The sequence below is a fragment of the Anoplopoma fimbria genome, chromosome 4, assembly GCF_027596085.1.
Source record: "Anoplopoma fimbria isolate UVic2021 breed Golden Eagle Sablefish chromosome 4, Afim_UVic_2022, whole genome shotgun sequence".
NCBI lineage: Eukaryota > Metazoa > Chordata > Actinopteri > Perciformes > Anoplopomatidae > Anoplopoma > Anoplopoma fimbria.
Window position 1 is genome coordinate 21,191,451 of NC_072452.1, and position 18,250 is coordinate 21,209,700.

The 18,250-nt window shown below is 40.7% G+C and overlaps 1 protein-coding gene across 1 annotated transcript; it reads right to left on the reverse strand.

The window, feature by feature from the left end:
- Positions 1–1,235: 1,235 nt before the first annotated feature.
- gpm6aa (glycoprotein M6Aa) lies at positions 1,236–17,664 on the reverse strand. The gene is made up of 7 exons (XM_054597753.1): positions 17,614–17,664; positions 5,557–5,749; positions 5,148–5,304; positions 3,968–4,121; positions 3,141–3,217; positions 2,792–2,857; positions 1,236–1,388 (listed from the first exon to the last, which is right to left on the reverse strand). The coding sequence occupies exons 1-7, from the start codon at positions 17,648–17,650 to the stop codon at positions 1,236–1,238; spliced, it is 837 nt and encodes a 278-aa protein (XP_054453728.1). The 5' UTR covers positions 17,651–17,664.
- Between the last annotated feature and the right edge of the window lie 586 nt (positions 17,665–18,250).

Here is an 18,250-nt window from a genome sequence, read left to right on the forward strand (position 1 = left end):
CTGACAATTCACCAAGGAGTGCCATTACACCAACAACTGTCAGGGTTTCTTTTCGGTTTGGGACAGATAGATTCTCAGTGGACTGACCCACAGTGACCTCTTTCTTATTCTCACGTGAATTGTCCTTAAACGTCAGTGCTTAACATATAGGTTTGCTTTCATATAGCAGTATATACAGTGCAGAGTTCTGCAAAAACAGGAGTTTTGTATTTATAAAGTTCAACTTTTAAGAAATTAAAAAAGGGGCTTATGAAAGTATGTTTGCGTGTGCTTTTGTGGCTCATGATTCAAAGACCATGGAATTCATTCACAGTCCTGCAATACATTAAGTTGGCAAGATTATCATAAAATAACAGATGATTTATCTTTAATTGACTAATCACGTGTCTGATCTATCAAAGTCATTGTTTCCTGTTTAACAGGCTTGGCACATCTAGCAAATATTTGTTTTACTCTAATGATTTGGTATTTATTACTGTGTTGACTTAATATTGTATAACTTCAAATAGAAAAGCAAATTGAATTACTTTCATGTGAAAGCAGTTTTGATCCCTGCGAATACTGGTACGACAAAAGGCTTGTGATGCCTCATGGTTGCCTTGTGAGTTTTAAAATATTTCAAAACTAACCACCCGTTCACATACAGTACATAGTTTTTGAACATGAAATCTCCAGACACACGACACGAGAAATGTGCTTGAAAACCCTTATAAGCCCCTGTTGACCCCCTCAGAAATCAGCAAAAATAAATTATGCATGAGAGCAAAATGACACGTAGCATCAAATAAAAAATAAGAAGAAATAAGAAAAATAAAACAACTATACGCAAATCATTCAAAGTAAAAAAAAAAAAAAAAAAAAAAAAAAAAGAAAGTGAAATACTACTGCTACTTCTTATTCTACAAACTACACTATTACTACTATCAGCACTAAACAACTTTTATCAAGATCAATATAACTGCCATAATGATAATCATAACACCATCCATGAGAGAGGTAAAGGGGCTTTTTTTTTTTTTTTCATCTGAAATGCTGTTTGTGACTGAGGAGGTTTGTGTGACGTCCCCCCCAGACCACATTGTCATATGACGCACCAGTGACATCAGCGGTGGCGAGGGCCCTAGGCGCCATCCGCCCCCCCTCGGGAGGGGATGGTAGAGAGAGACAGATAGAAAGACAGAAGAGAGAAAGAGGGAGAGAGGCCGGAGTGGCAGGGCCAGGCCTCCCGCTGGTCTTTATGTGTAGGCGTTGAGACGCTCCTTGGAGCGAGTGGAGTGGATGTCGTGAAGCTCCTGCTCCTCCTTTGACTTGATGTCCTCGTACTTCTGCATTCGGCAGGCGTCCTTCACGTAGGCCCAGTTGGCAGACAGCACCATCAAGTAGTGGATCTGTGAGAGGTGGAAAAAGATGGGGAATGACACCAATGCAAAGACTTTTAAAAAAAAAATCACATAAGATCTGAACACTATGTTTTGTGTTCATTATTTTCTCAGTTGAATATACAGTACCAGTCAAAAGTTTGGACACATCTTCTCATTCAATGTTTTTTATTTTATTTTTCTTTTATTTATTTATTTTTTTCTACATTGTAGATTAATATTGAAGACATCCAAACTATGAAGGAAAACATATGGAATTATGTGGTAAACAAACAAATGCTCAACAAACCAGAATATGTTTTATATTTTAGATTCTTCAAAGTAGTTGAATGAGAAGGTGTGTCCACACTTTTGACTGGTACTGTAATTGTGAAAACACATTATATATTCCATTACATCTTATTAGGATATAATGTAGATATTGTTATTCATTTCTCAGTTTCATTGTCTTTCGGTGGATCTTTATATTTTACAAAAAAAAAAAACAATGAATAGACTTGTAAGCTTTTTAGGGTGTATTGGCCCTTTTAAATTAAGGATTTCCAATGACCCAGCAGGTGGCAGCATAATGCTAGCTGTTGTCTCAGACTTGCGTTACCATGGCAGCTAAGAATATAATGAATGTATTGTGCTTTAATGACTGAGGTTGTAACACAGCTTCTCCTTTCACAAGCACTGACAGTTTCATAGCTGCACTGCTCTTTGTGTCTGATGTGCAGAAAGACCAATTAGGCGACTGAGATTCAAACACTGGATTTTGAAGATTTTTTTTTTTTTCCACTGATTGTGTTTGTGGCTTTGAAGCTGTTTTGAGGGCAGCTCATTATTGGGATGCATCAGTGTTTCTGTGTTGATATGATAGCTCATAAAAAAAATAAAAATAATAATCAGTATGTACAGAAACGATTCCTGCATCATTTGGCAACATCATCCTCGAATAGCAAACACTTTTTGTTTCTCAGAAAATGGCTCCTCACAAATTACTGAGTGATGTTTGCAACAATCTCCGAGCCTTTCTTCTCCCTGTTTCCATGACAACGGCATGACATGCCTGGTGCCTCCGAAGGAGGGAGGGAGGGAGACAAACCCTGTCTTTTTCACTGCGCCAAAATGCCTTCTCTCCCATCCACAGCCGTTCTCTCACAGGCAAACAAAACACAGGCCAGTCATGAAAACAAGCCACAACAAAACACAGCTATTCACCCAGCTGCTGTATTTTCCCACAACTACCATTATGTTTAAGGGTAAATAAAAAAAATCATTAAAAAGAGATTCCTTGCACCAAAGTAGATATTAGAGAATGTGTTCTTCTGTTTTGAGGTTGATTTTTAAGGATTGTAGTTACTGTTTTGAGTTACGTTGTGATTTTTCACCCCGGAGAGAGAGAGGTTCGAGTTTTATTGATTCCTCACCATGGCAATAACAGCAGCTCCTGCTCCAGCGAGGGCGCAGATGAACAGGTGGAATGTCATATCCAGCTGTAGCAAAAACAAATCACAGCACATATTACTCTTCAAGCATTAATGGACGACTCTGCCTTGAAAAAGCACCGGTCAGCATGCAGTTCATTCAGTTTTACATCCACAAACCCTGTGTGATGATAAACAACTTCATCATTTAACATTTGTGAAAGTGTTTACTTAGATGTAGAATGTTGTTTTGAATTTCGCATGTAAGTAGAGTAGAGGCGTTATTCTGAATTTATGTAATCTACACTATTTAGTATCATCGTTCGATACTTGTACATTACTTTCACCTTACCTCATTGGATTCACACATCTTGTAGAACTTCTCTGATCCAGCACAAACTGTTTTCGCCTCAGCAATTGGCACAATACCTGAAATGAATAAGCAACACTTGCATTGAAACTAATGTGCTACAAAATGTAGACAAAGAGCAGAGAGCAACAATGTGCAAAAAGCAGAAAAAAGGTTCATGTACAATTAATCCATTATAATACAGACTTAATGTACATCATGTCGCACAAAGACAAAACATAGGCCTCCATTATGATGGTGGCAGCTGAAATGGTTGTTGACACAGAGGCAGTATTAATGGCCGCTGGTGGCTAATGGTCTGAAAGATGTGTGGCACTAATTAAAAGTAATGAGCCGGCCATATAAGCTGCTGATTTAATGGACCTTTATCCAGCTTTACACAATGTGAATGTGGACCATTAAAGTTTTCAGGACAGTCATTTGTGGAGCAACATTGGATCAAACATATTTAAATATAAAAAGATTTCACTTACAGTGTTTACTCTGAAAGTGTGAAATATATCATAGATTATTAGACTCTTGTGTAGGAGGAGATGAGTTATGTTATAAGCCAAAATATAACATGGCTCACAATCAGCTATCCATAACCTTAGTAACTGCACTTTCCATCAATAATTTACTTTTACAGAAACAGACTGGGGGGTTGGGCTTGTTTAAACCTTATAGTCTGCCAAATGAGTTGGAAAAGAACAACTTTTTACAAGAAGAAGCTAATAAAAGCTATATCCACAGTACAACAAGTACAAGTAGATGATATTGAGATCTGAACATAAGGGGGTGGGGGTGGGGGGCAGAATATCCATCCTTACCATACTGGCGTGGGTCCAGGCAGAGTGTGGCCCCCTCCAGCACGGTAGCATTTTGGCAAATATTCCAGATGTTGAAATAAATGAAGACTGGGAGGGAGGTGAAAGCAGTCACTCCAAGCCAAGCCAGCATGAAGATGTATGTCAGCATGATGAACTGCAGTGGCAACAGAGGAACACAGATCACATTTAGGCACTTTAAGTCATAAATATTACTACCACTGTTGTAGAACGGGTTCCAGTGCATTATGGAAAGGCACATGGGTTCTTGAGGGGAACAAAAACTGTCTGCTGTGAACCTGTGCCTCTTTTACAAGGTGCTCCAATGCCACCACTAGCTCATTTCAGCTAACCGGTCTTATTTTGGTTTGGATATTTCCATTGGGGCACAAGATTAGTACATACACACTTACTGACCCCAATGACCGCAAATACCACAGCACAGCTCATTTCCTTTGCCTCCCTGTGGAACTTCAGATTTGCTAAGCAATTATTATCCCAGAGATAATCTTGTTAGGATTGCTGCAGGCCCTCTGATTTGCTCCGTATGAGAGTGCTCCTAATTTTGTATTGTGATGACACTGTAATGAAATTATTTTGATAAATGTTTTCAATGTGTTTTTTTTTTAGAGCACTTCAGCTGCGTATGTATCAGGAATAAATTTTTTTCAAGATAAGCTACACAGATGCATGAAAATCAACTTATCATTTTGTGCACAGAAGCATTACCTTATGTGTTGCTGCCTGATATTTCATTCTTACTCAATTTCTACACGTTCTACATATTAAGATGGCTTGTAATAAGCTAAAGTGATCATCCATAATATTTGATTAACATTTGATGTAAAAATCTGTTACATTTTTCTTTACTTTCTGTTGAAAACATCTGACAGTGTCAGGCTAAAGTGATTTGTTAAAAAAAACAATTCAATAAGAGCTGGACACACAGCATTAGTGAGTGATGACTGCCACCACGACTGAAAAAAGAAACCTTAACTCCCTGGTAAAAGACCTGACATTTTACACTGTTTGATTACCAGGTGATTCCTTGAAATAATCAGCAACAGTTGAAGCGTATACACATTAGTAGATATTATTATTATATCAATGAACAGTGGATACAACACAACCAAACCCCTTAGCTGAATTGCACTGTTGATATGCACTTAAACTGTAGTCGTACCCAAGCGCTGACACAGCGTCCGCAGGTGGTGATCTTGAAGTCTCCGTACAGGTCTTTGATGGCTCCACTGGTGAAGAAGCCCTCCACCATCAGCAGGATGCCGTAGACGAAGAAAGCCGATGCAATGCCGTAGATCACGTACTTGATAATGTCAATCCTGGAGAATGAATAGAGAACCACTGAAAACATCAACGACAACACATTGTTACACTTTGTTTAGCGAAAATGACAACAAGTCTTCAGGTGAAGGACGGGGAGATGTAGTTGTGGGTCTATGTCTATGTCTGGTGCAGTGTGGGTAATGTCGTGTTTTCCCCTTTTTGGGTATGCAAATTGGCAATTTTTTAAGGGTCAATAATGTTAACAACTCTGTGACCCTTGAATCCGATGCGATCCTTTTTCCACTCACATGGTGAAGACGTCCAGTGCATCCACGGGGCTCCGCACCACCTCGAAGTAGTTCTGGAGGATGGTGACGGTGCCAGACAGGGCCTCATGTCCACAGCCGCAGAACAGAGCCACGCCCGCGTACAGCAAGATGGTGGCTATGAGAGATGGGTACGGGATCCCACCCAGGCATTTGATGCAGCATTCAAGGCATCCTAAAGACACACAAAGAGATAAAACAATTAAATCAACTATTTGTCAACAAAAAACAGAAAAGGACAGTTGAACTTCTTAAACAAAATCCAGGTTGGATGGACATGTAGGTGTAGTGTGCTGTGACACAAAGTAAGACAGGATCTCACCAGTTTGCAGAATTTTGAATAATTTAACAAAACTTTGCCATTGGGCGAATACACCGTGCTGCCATTTCCTTTTTGAGAACCTCAAACATTCAAACCACAGTTGGGGGGCAGCGCTGCACGCATTCATGCACAAAATGCAACAACTTGACATCTGGACTACAGACTACAGCATTTGAAGCCACAAAATGGAGTAAGAGATATAATGGCCGCTCAATCTATGCAGTGATCTTGCTTCACATTTTCCCCTTTATTTTTTGGTTTGTGCAACATATTCGTTGTGTCAGTCGTGCAGCCCTACAGAGGATGCTGACATTTTATCCAGCACTTAAAAAAACTGAGCTTTACATAGTGGTCCTGAACTTTAACCCCATTCTTCTTTGCTTCCTGTCCCCGGGGGCCCTTAAGGTGACTAATCGCTGTTCGGCCCCAACTTCAATCTCCTGTCGCACAGATTGCTCACAGAGAAGCTGAGTCTGTAAATACTTGTGCATGCGAGTGTGTCTGTATGAATTGCTTAGATTTATGAGTCTCCCCACTGTGCTTATGTATGTGTGTGTGTGTGTGTGTGTGTGTGTGTGTGTGTTTGTGTGTGTGTGTGTGTGTGTGTGTGTGTGTGTGTGTGTGTGTGTGTGTGTGTGTGTGTGTGTGTGTGTGTGTTTTTTGGGGTTTCTGAGACCGCCATTTCTCAGAGTAACAACAGGAGAAGTGGAGTTTATTTCCTGTGGAAGCACCGAACAAAACCAGACTTAATAGGGCTTGCAGTTCGCTGCAGTATATTAACCACACAGACACATTTTTCACAAAGCCCAGCCCTTTGTGAATCTTTTTTTTTTTTCTCTTCATTTAAAGCCGTAAACATTGTAGAGCTGCTTTTCTAAACGTGCATTAAATGTCTGAAGTCCAAATCAATACACGCATGCGAAATGCACCAATGTGATTCCATCGTCGTAGAAACGGAAACTTCCTCTTGATCAGTTAAATCCCTTTCATGGCCCCGTGATTTGATTCATCTGCATTCACACGGCCGTGCTCGTTGAGAAAAGAGGCTCCATGACAGCGCAGTCTGTTTTCAATCGTCAGTTCTAGAGATAAAATAAAATATTTTAGGATTGTCAATCAAGGGTGTTTGTAGCACCGTCTCTCTCATGGTTACCTCGCTGTCTTCACCTGTGTTACGAAAGCGGGTTTTGGATGAGAGTCAGAAGCAGAGAGTTGAGGAAGAGGAGGAGGAGGAGGAGGAGAAGGGATATTTGCTCAGGCTCCTGAGTGGAATACCAAGTAGCTGGTCCTCCTGCTGGGCTGCGCTGAGCGCTGCGATGCTTGGTGCAGCTCAGACTCTCGCCCAGGCTTTCCTACATTATCTGCATCCTCGCTGATGTAATCCAGTGCTAGACTGTGGAATGTCAATCTGCCTCCATGCACTTTTTCTTTTGTCCAGGAAAGGTTTGCTGACAATACATATGCTATTTCCCAGTATCCTCTGCAGCTTCTCACACTTAGAATCCACCCAGGTCAGCTGTAGTTTTAAGAAATATAAATAGCTCAGTAAAAAATAGTCAAAATTTAAAGTTTAAGGTTACCAATGCCTGTTGGACTGTTGGGTTTCTGTTCTCTGTTTTTTTATTCCCTGTTTGTGGGAGTTTTCTGGGTTCAGTGGTGCACAGTAGGAGATATGCCCAATTAATGCTCAAGAGGATGGTTTAAACAGAAGGTATACCTCTGGATAGGTGCGCAGGATTTCTTCCAAAGCAACAGGCTATGGTGGCTGTGCCGCCAGCTGTTTGCTGTTTATAACGTTCCTGAATCCTCGCTGCCTTGGTATTTCTCCATCACGCCCACTCTCTCTGCCCAGGGGAATGGGACATTACCTGGCAAGGGATATCAAATTCAGGAAACACCTCACCTTTGGCGCCTTTTAGACTATCAGGTACTGACGGTGCCATCTGACTTCCACTCCCGGGTGCTTTCACACCAATTCACACTTTAATTCATGTCACCCTGTCAACCCGCAGTGGGTTTAAATGGCTGGGACTCCCTGTCTGGTGCTGCTTCTTGAATGAGGCAAATTCAGTCCAATGGAAAGCATAGGGTTGATACAAATATGAATCTCTCTGTTAAGATTATTAATGTGAAACAAGTTATTGCTTTGTCATTTTGTTGTCACCAATTGCCCTCAACGTGATTGTTGTTAGTTTTTTTCCTAGAACACTTTTGGATTGATACATGTACATTATTTGAAAGTGTTACTATTCAGCAGTGGGTTAGGAGTGTTTATTGTTGTCTTTATTCAAAATGCTTATATTCTAAATGGAAAAATGTACTTCTGTCATTATCATTACGCCTGCACTAGAAAGACATCAGGTTGACTATACTTTGCCAGTTATGCGTCGAAATAATCAGTATGCGATTCATTACGTTTTAACGGGGGATGGATCGTTCACCATCGACCCCCCCCCCCCGAGGACGAAAAATCGGGACTTAGAGAAAAAAGTCGCAATAACAAATCTGTCTGCTACTTCAGCACCACAGACAGCGCTGCGTCACGTCTGGTGGAATTTTTGATGGCATCAACCACCCCTCCTGTCAAATCGCCCACTGGAAATAAAAATATAAACAAGCTTCATTAAATGAATGTAACCAGAAATGTGCGGTACAGTACCAATCGCTTTTTTTTCAATATGTCTTGGGCTGAAAGGGATTCTCTCATCACTCCTTCCCTCAAACTCATTATATCGAGTTACCTTTTCATTTCAGTGACAGTATTTATTGATGCGATGATGATTTCTGACAAGGTGAGAGAGGGCAGTCACATTTAGCCTCTGTTCCTGTTTAAGTAGGTGTAAATGGTCAGACTGTCCAGTAATTTGTCTATATATATATATACACAAAAAAGTGACTATTCAGAAGATTAAATACTCTAGATTGTCCTAAATGACATATGTGAGCAAAGCTGTTCGGGTTTTTAATGAAGCAACCTGATGGAGCACATTAAACTTCATAAAAGTACAATATTTATTTTCATTTGTCAAATTCGGTTTTTGTATTTATTCTCTAAAATTGGCTTTTTCTTCGCTGAAGTAAGATAAAAATTCTAGTTTTTAACAGAACGTCTTACAGAGATCCCCTGGAGCGGGAGCAGTTACTACAACCTTGCATGGTGAGCAAACTGTTTTCATTTTTAGAGGAAATTCATGTCTTTTTTCCTTTTAGCCACCTTTGAGACACGCTGGTTAATTTTGGTGCTGAAGATGTTCGGAGCTTGTGCTCATCTTTCCCTCATGTAGACTCTACATGAGGGCAGATGAGCAGTAATATAAATGATTTATGTCATGGCCTCAATCAAGGTTTATCACCTCTGCATTATTTACATTTCTGCACACAGATTAAACCAACTGGAGCTGGCATCTTGCTGTTCTTCACCTTAAATGTATTTTACTTTTCCCAGATGTACGTCCGCAGCAATCAAATCAACAGTCAGGAGTAAATACTGCTTATTACCGACACACATATAACAGACCTGGTTGGCTCGTTTGCATTATTAGAGTTTAAGAGCTACAACAAAACAAGTAGTCTTGTGACTGACTTGACTGGATGGAAGTGATGTTTCCATGGAAACAGTTGAAGATAGAGTTACAGGGTAGGGAGGGAGCATTAGTCAGTGGATGTAACAAGAGCAATGTTTTATTGATTGCCTACTTTTAATTTTGTGGGGTGGGGGTGGAGGTTTATTAGGAAAAGGCAATTTAAAAATGACAGGTTAAAATGACTATTGAATAATGAATATTACATCAGGGTCCTTCAGATAAAAACATGGAGTCTCGAGTGGAAGATTCAGTCAAGGCTACAGTTTTGTCTGAGTTTAGTCTTGCATTCTAGCGTTTTCCATCTCCTTGGACAAAACCTCTCATACCAGCACCTCCGCTCATTTCCTCTCCGTAACTCGTCATTGATCTTAACTGACTGCAGATCGAGCCGGTGAAAAATGGCAAGTGGTGACTCTGAGAGCTACTGGATGCTTGATCCATAATTTAGAAGCGGCACAGAGCAGCAGAGCACAAGCTTCTCGCATTCATTATTCATGCTTTCTGCTTAGCCCAACATTACCTTTCGATGAAAATAAAAGATCCCCTGCTTGATGAAGACCAGCAATTATTTGAACTGATCTTGTTCACAGATGTAGTACTGCTTGTCTTTTGAAGCACAGCGGGAGAGCAAGTCAAGTTGGACCTTATTGACTTTGGCTTTTTAAACGGACCAGTAGAGGCAATGATGAAGACTCTTATGTGTGCTCTTTAGTTGGTATTGTTCATGCAGTAGACAATATGGAGCAATTCTATTATTTTGGGGTATTATAAGTTATTGTTTTAGTCCCAGAATAGGCAAATTGCTCCCTAAAATTTCTTTATTTTTTGACATTATCACAGTCTGGAGGCAATCCCTAAATCATTGAAGGTTCATGAGTTTATAAAAAGGTAATTATTTCCAAGTAACACTCAGATTTGAGTGTCTTTAGTTCTATATTTGACTCCAACTGAGTCTAAAAATCTGATCATATTTTTCCAACTGAGTGGTAATCAAATGAATAACACTTGCCAAAATTGAAAATCTGGCAACATGAGGATTAGTCTGATGAATTTTAAACAAAGAGACAGGATTTTAGGAGACGGTGGGGTGTTAGATAATTTATCCCCCGACACAAAAAAGCCTCTGTTTTAACAAAAAAAAAAAAAAAAAAAAAAAAAAAAAAAGAAGCCTACGTGACCCCAAACACAGAGGTCCAATCAACAGAAGGCATCTCCCTAATACAAAGAGAAAGGATGGCCCCCTCCCAAGGCCCCTCCCACCTCCTACTTCTCCTCCATCTGTCAGTGTCATATCCGACAGGCAAAAGGGACACAAACACTCACACACACACACACACACACACACACACACACACACACACACACACACACACACACACACACACACACACACACACACACACACACACACACACACACACACACACACTCTCAGACACTCTCACTGACCCAGTCAACACACGAGGGATGAGGTTATCCATAACTGAATGACGTCCTTCAAAGAAAACATGACTTTAACCTCCGGGAGACATTTGGGGTTAAATAACAAAGCATATGCTGCCATTTTGAAGGCTCTAATGAGTTAGATATTGTTCCTTTTTATTGATAATTGCAATATTTTTCAAGTTATAGTTGCATTATGTTTAGATTTGTATTTTACCAGGGTGGAGCATTTATTCAAGCATATTCAAAAGTTTTAAGAACCACCAAAGCTCTCAGATTTACCTTTAGTGATTTAAATATAACATATTATTCTTCTATCAAGCTGAGAGCAAAAATAACTCTTCATATAGGCTTAATCACTTCTTTTTGTCTTTTCTCCTGAGTTGCTGATCAGCCATGTGCAGACCAAGTATTTCATATCTATGATGTGTACTGTACCAGTGTCAGTAAATGACCCTCTAAACTCAAATCTTACATCGATGCAAAAGGTTTTTGGCCTATCAGTAATTTGTGGAAGCCTTTATCGATCTCTGAATCGTGTATTTGTGACACAACAGTCAAGATTTCACTTGTTGTTGTGTTTGTAATGGAACTGTTTTCAGTGCCTGTAACTTGAAATTATTCTTTTTAACTGAGCTTCAGTAACATAGTGATCTTTACTACTTTAGCTTTGTTTGAGTCAATACCATCAGCAAAAGAATATTGTTTAAAAAAAATGTTCATCCTGCTGGAAGGTCGGATTAAGACCAATATACAATGGACATATCTGATACTTTCTGATTTGGCCTACTTATGCTTTTGTGTGTGTGTGTGTGTGTGTGTGTGTGTGTGTGTGTGTGTGTGTGTGTGTGTGTGTGTGTGTGTGTGTGTGTGTGTGTGTGTGTGTGTGTGTGTGTGTGTGTGTGTGTGTGTGTCTTTATCATATAAAATATAAAATACATATTGTATCATATAAATATATATTATTTCATAAAAGGGCTGGTCCCACAGCAGAATATAATATTGGGTTGATTCCATATAATTACTTTTTAAAGATTAAATTGGCCCATAATGTCTTTGTTCATGCATCCTTAATTAGAATCATTTGGGCTTTACTTTTTATGCAGTTAAAGCCACAAAGAAAATTAATAAAATTCCTTGTTAGAGAAGGAAATTAACAAAATAAAAAAAGGTGCTGAAAGAAAAGAAAATGATCATCTAAGTTTTTTTGTCTAGTGCATGTTGTCTTCACATCCACTGCAATAGATCTAATCAGACTCCATTTTTGCGCATTCAGCTAGCAGTTATTAGTTCCTCGTTACCAGAAAAAAATGGTATGGGGGTGGGGTGGCAGTGAGCCTGGTCCTAGATAGAGAGAGAGAGAGAGAGAGAGAGAGTAGGAGAAAGAGAGGGAGATCTCAGTGGGGGGATGGTGTGTCTGTGTCAGTCTGAGAGTAATGGGTGAATACATGTCTCGTTGCTTTCCTATATTTAATGCGCAGCCCCCCTTCCCCTGAAGCGAGCAGGTTTTTTTTGGGGGGGGGTTTTCAGTTCCCTTACACCCCCCCATCTCCTCTGCGCATGTTTAATCAACCAGTATGGTTGCCATGTCAACCGCAGCGCAAAATCTGAGAATAGACCGGGTACTTCAGAGCCATGACCCACTTACTGTATGTCAACAAATTCAGTGGGACAATAGTGACTGAGACACATTACACAGATAACCCCTCTGGGCAAAAAGGACGTTACAGGCCAGGTCGGGAAAGCTCAGCCACTGATTTCCTCTCTTTCTTCTGCACTGAGGGATGGAAGAGTCTGAACATGACTGCATGACTGCTGAGCAGGGACGGGGTCTTTTGTCTGTGCCGAGTTCACTCCAGGAACTGCGGAGCAAATGTCAAAAACTCAGGAGGAGACACCAGGGTTGTTCTTTTACTTTCAATTTGTGCATTTTTAGGCGTGCAGCGGGGTGAAATCATCTTAAATGTCTTGATCTTCAACATTTTACGCAGCAAAAAAACCAAGGGGTGTAGGGATTTAAGCCACAGCTGCTAAACAATAGATCATAATAGTAGAATGTCTTCAGTGTATGATTGAATGTGACAACAATCTGTACAGTTGCATTCAGTTTTTTTATTATTGATTGCAAATACGCTTTACTTTGCATAACCTACATTTTTAAGCTCGATCGAAATTTCTTACTTTAACTAAATTTCTTAGCTTCTTTGTATCTTTGATATAAGCCTCAACAATGAGAACACCTCAGCAAGTAAATAAGTATATGTATTGTAGTCCTACTATTAAAATAGGACAATGCAAAATCACTATTATGTTGAATGGCTGCACTATCATATGATACTATTTACTATCAAATGTAAAGATAACAACATTGCAAGGATCAGATAAGGTTTGGAAGGGTGTCAAATTGCATCATTATGTTCTGAACACCTGTTATCCTCTATCTAAAAATCAACACTGGGGACTTATTCCTGCGAGAACAATGAGGGAAAAAAAACCTAAAAAGTTCTCCACTAATAGCTCAGACGAATTTCATTAGAACAATTGGTGGAACTCCCTCGACTTCTTCTGGGCCGGGGCAGGTTAGGACTCAGAACAATGAGTGAGAGAGGGAGGGAGAGATGGAGCAAGGGGAAGGGTTGAGCACTGATACTGCTCTGTGAGTGAAAGCTATTATGTCAGAGCGGTATAGCCGCGGAAAAAAAGGATTTAGGCCATCATGAGACACAAACTCCAAAGTGAAGTCTGTTCCAATTTAATTCTTCAGGGTTGGAAGCTCTTTGAAACGAGATAACCAGCCCCAATCGATGCCCAAAAAAATCAACTCTTGGATATTGTAGTACTTAGAAGTTAAGGAATTTGTTCATGAATGTTGTACAAATTGATATCTTAAAAAATAATAAATGATACACCCTTTAAATATGTTAAATTAGGAATCAATTGTGGTCTTGTATATTGACAAACCATCAGTTCCACCACAGCATCTATATTCAAAGCAGCCTGTTTTCTAACTCATCGTGTCTTGACCTCAATACAGGTTTGACATTTATCATGGGAGCATATTTTATAAAAGTGTATAAAACCAGATGGACCATTGAACAATACCACAAAACTTGAGCATTGTGTCTGCTGTGTTCATGTCGTGACAAATTCGTATGCAGATTGACGGAGATATCAATGCGATTGTCGTCATGTATCGACTTGCCAAGTTAGTGGCCTGATCAAACTGATCAAACAGAAGGACAAGCGGTGCCTTGCAGAGTAGATTCTTGGCTCAGGAAATGCTAACAGGTGTGCCTTTTCTCAGTTTTTCCATTCAGCGACGATTAACAACACCAGTGAGAGCGATCTCCAGAATGTGTTTCGGTTTATTGTTTAAAATGATTGACCCGTCTTGTGCCGATTTGCAGAACTTCGCTGCAAAACTTCTATAATTTCACATTAGTGAAAGCTGCTTTTGCAACCGTAGGGCGTTGGTTTGCTTCCCGTTGCTGATTGGGCCCCTGTGGTCCATAGTGTGCACTGCTACATTTGGCTAGCAGCTGAAGTGAACAGGGCCCACCTGGTGCATCTGACTCATAATCTGAGATTTGCAGCTTCAGAAGAGGAAGACAGAAGGGCATTAGCGGGCTGCGAGTGCACTCAATGACCCATCCACCTTTTCTGCGGAGGAAGTACCTATTTGCAGTTTAATTGACTTTTAGCAGGGGCATAAATTTCTCATAGTGAATATAAAACACCGTTGGCAATAAAAGCCCCAGTAAATGTCAACACAGAGCGGCCCTTATAAAGGTAAACAATGTTGCGTGACGTTCATAAGCTTTTAAAATTGTCATGGCTGAACTTTGTCATAGTGCTTGTGTTTAAGCAATGTTCGCTTGAAAGCCTTTAGCGTTTTCTGCCCAACCTCTGATTTGGTCTTTGATGGACTGTAGCTTGCTTTGGGCCAGCATCAAAGTGACTTCTTCATGCTATCCCTGAAAATATATCTATTTTTCCCCCACTTAGTAGTCAGCCTATTTATTTTCATGTGGTTTCTGGTTGCGGCTTTCATCTCTCCTGAAAAATGAGCAGTGATTCCTACAAACCATTACAGATTTTTACAGAACGAAAGGCATGAAATCAAAGTGACATGGAACGAAACCTGACAGGGTGGCGTCATTGTTCACCGTGCTTCATCAGAGCAATCATCTCAATCATCTGTTGTCTTCCGGTAGCCAGTAAAGGAGCTGACAGTCACACATGGTTAGCAGACCTGTGAGCCCTGCCACCTTGTCTTAACATATCTATCTTACATTGTGTCATGCTTTATCAACCAATAAATGTTGTCATGATCCTATTGTAGCCTGGTCTTTAAATCTTCTTAAAGCACCAATTTTTTCACCCAAAGGAAAAAACCTTCCAAGCCCATGAGATTGATATAGAAATATATTTTACAAAACCCCTTGTTCCGAAGTATTTTTTGTGTTTTTATTCTTGTATAAGTCGAGGTAAATAATATATATTTTTAAGGATCTGCTTAAATGCCTGAATGAAAGAAATTGCTTGGTAGGGCCTTGGTTTTTAACTGGCCTTAATCAAACTTTTAATTGGTTCATCTTTTACTCCCCAGATGTTTCCTTTAGCATACTATACACTTCACACACACTATACAATCAGCTCTGACGGCTTGCATCGTCTCCACGCTAGTGTATATATGGTACGGTAACATCAAAGAATGAAGAAATAAAAAGTTTGAAGCAAATCATTTAACTCAAAGAAACAAATCTAACTGTATCCTTATGTTTGTTGTGACTTGTGGCCAGTGATTCATGAAGGCATGTCGCCCAGGTGACTGCATTCATTTGTCAGGCAGCTGGACCAGATTGAGTGTCAGCGTCTGAGGTAACAGGTCGGTTATTTACGTTGTAACAAACGCTTGTTGAATGGCGGGAATGTTGACAGCAGTATCACACAGCGAACGTTAGCCAATGTTGACATTTTTCCTTATTTTTCTTTGAGCAACCTGCATTTTATCCATAACATCTTTTCCCTGCTTGAGTTTAAACGTCAAAAACCAATCCTCTCTAACCATCAAAGTTTAACAAGCTCCAGAAAAACAATTACGTCATCTGCAAAAAAACTAAAAATGACGTTCCTCTTTTGCTTCTCTGAAATGTTTTTTTCTGGGTTTTTTTTTTTACAATCTTTTAGATATTCAGAAGAAAAAGGTCTAGATGAACAGAGCCCACAGTATATGAGACTCTAGCTCAATAAAACCAGAGCTTGGCCCAAATAAATGGACATGGCACACAGAAATTCATGTGCAGCTTGCATGGCTGCACCTTTCAGTTGGTTGAGCATTTCAGTTAGTGGCCAAGGCTGACAGATTCTGCTTTCTGAATAGGAATGCCTGAGTACACACCTAGTAATGGCGACCGTGAAGAGCTGGATCAAAATCTCTTAAGGTTTACGGTGCATACGCTAAACATAACAAATCGTCATGGTAACAGCGGCCTCATAAACGATCTTGCAGTGATTTTTAATCAAAGGGGAACAAAACAGAATCATACTGATTATAACAACTTATAATCAATCATTATTCTCTCCCTGTTTTAGAGGATTGTTCCTTCCTATATTCTTCCAAACCTTTAATCTCTCTTCCCCTTCGCTGTGTCTGTCACTCAATTTCTGTCAATCTGACTTTGCCTCTGTACCTCTCTCCGTCTCTCTTCCTCCCACACTCTCAGACACAGTGAACTATTCCTGTGATACTGAAATGTCATCAGCAGGAGTGGGTGAAGAGAGAATAGATAATGACTACACTTGGCCACTGCCATGGCAACTGTTTTAGCTCATGTGTGTGCCTGTGAGGAGCGCTGGGTTGCAGGGATGAGAGGGGCGGGAGGGGAGGAAAACACAAACGAAGCCATGCCTGTCTCACCAAGTAAATCTGAGAAGGAGGCAGACGAAGGGAGGCAGAGACAAAAGGTGTATTCTTCAATACACGACAAAAGCATCCCGTCCGTATCTGCTCATGTATCGTTTAAATTAGAAAAAGGAACATCGTTATTCTAAATGTTGATGCCCACGTGTAAATAGATATAAACTCCCACTCTCTTGCTTTTGTGGCTTCCAACCATACACTGAATCATTCATGCAGAGAAAAGGTGGTGGTGGTGGGGGGGGGGAGTGTGAAGTAAAAATAGCAATACCACTTTGCACAAAGCAAAAGCTGCTCCTCTGATATGAACGAAAGAAAGAAAACCTTGCTCCTGTCAAAATCAAATCCTCACTGAATGTCCCAAAACAACGTCTGGGTATTTGGGCACAAAGGAGAGAAACCCCAAAGCTGATGGATTAATGAGCGTAGAAGCTTGGGTTGCTTCTTCACTCTTCGTGTTTCCCTCTCAGCCATCACGACAAGCATGAAAGCCTGATGGAGGCAAACAAAGACAGTGCACCCCTCGCCGAGGCGGTTCACACCCCTCTGACTACCCAAACAGCTCATATAGACGTGCACTCTTCAGTGGAGTGCTGACACTCAATGGACAAAGGAATCACCACAAACAGCTGCTCTCCTATTCATAAAGGGAAGGGCTAACATTTGAGTGATTGTCTCTGCAGAGGCACCACTGGCACACTGAGAAAAACACCCATGTCAGATCTACTTTGGGAAATCTCCCCAAACATGCAAAGAAATACTTTTCTTACCTTTCTGGGTCTGCCCCTCATCCAGGTCTTCTTCCATTGTGCTGGATCTGTTTTTTTTAGATGCAAGGAGAGATATGTGACAGAAAATGCCTGTTTGGGCAGATACACCTTATTTTTTTTTTAAGAGGTAGTCCACACGGCACTTCCGCTTTCTTTCTCCCTGTCTCACTTCTAAACTGCCTCTGGATGTCCCCTACTGAACACCGAGATTGCCTGTCAGTTGTGGTTTCTGTCAAGCGTCCGGGGCGATGTGAAGGATCACTGAGTCTTTGTGGTGCTGTCCATTGCGAGCTGCCGTGGCAAGTGCTGAAAACCTCCTTGGTCCCTGGTGGAGGAGGAGGAGGAGGAGGAGGAGGGGGGGAGGGAGGGAGGGAGGGGGGGGGAGAGGGGGGCTGTTTGGAGCAGAGGGTGGTCTCTATGGTAGGCAGGAAAGCGCATGTGTGATGGGAGAGGGGGTGTGCAGCTAGAGAGGCAGGTGTGTGAAAAATGTGAATTAAAACACTGAAAACACCATAAGAATAAAGGCAGAGCAGTGATTCTAGACCTTCTGACTGGGTCATGTTTGGACAGGGGTGTTCACGAGTGCGGGTCACCACTAATTGCCCGGCCCACCCTAAACACCCCCTGGTTTTCTCAG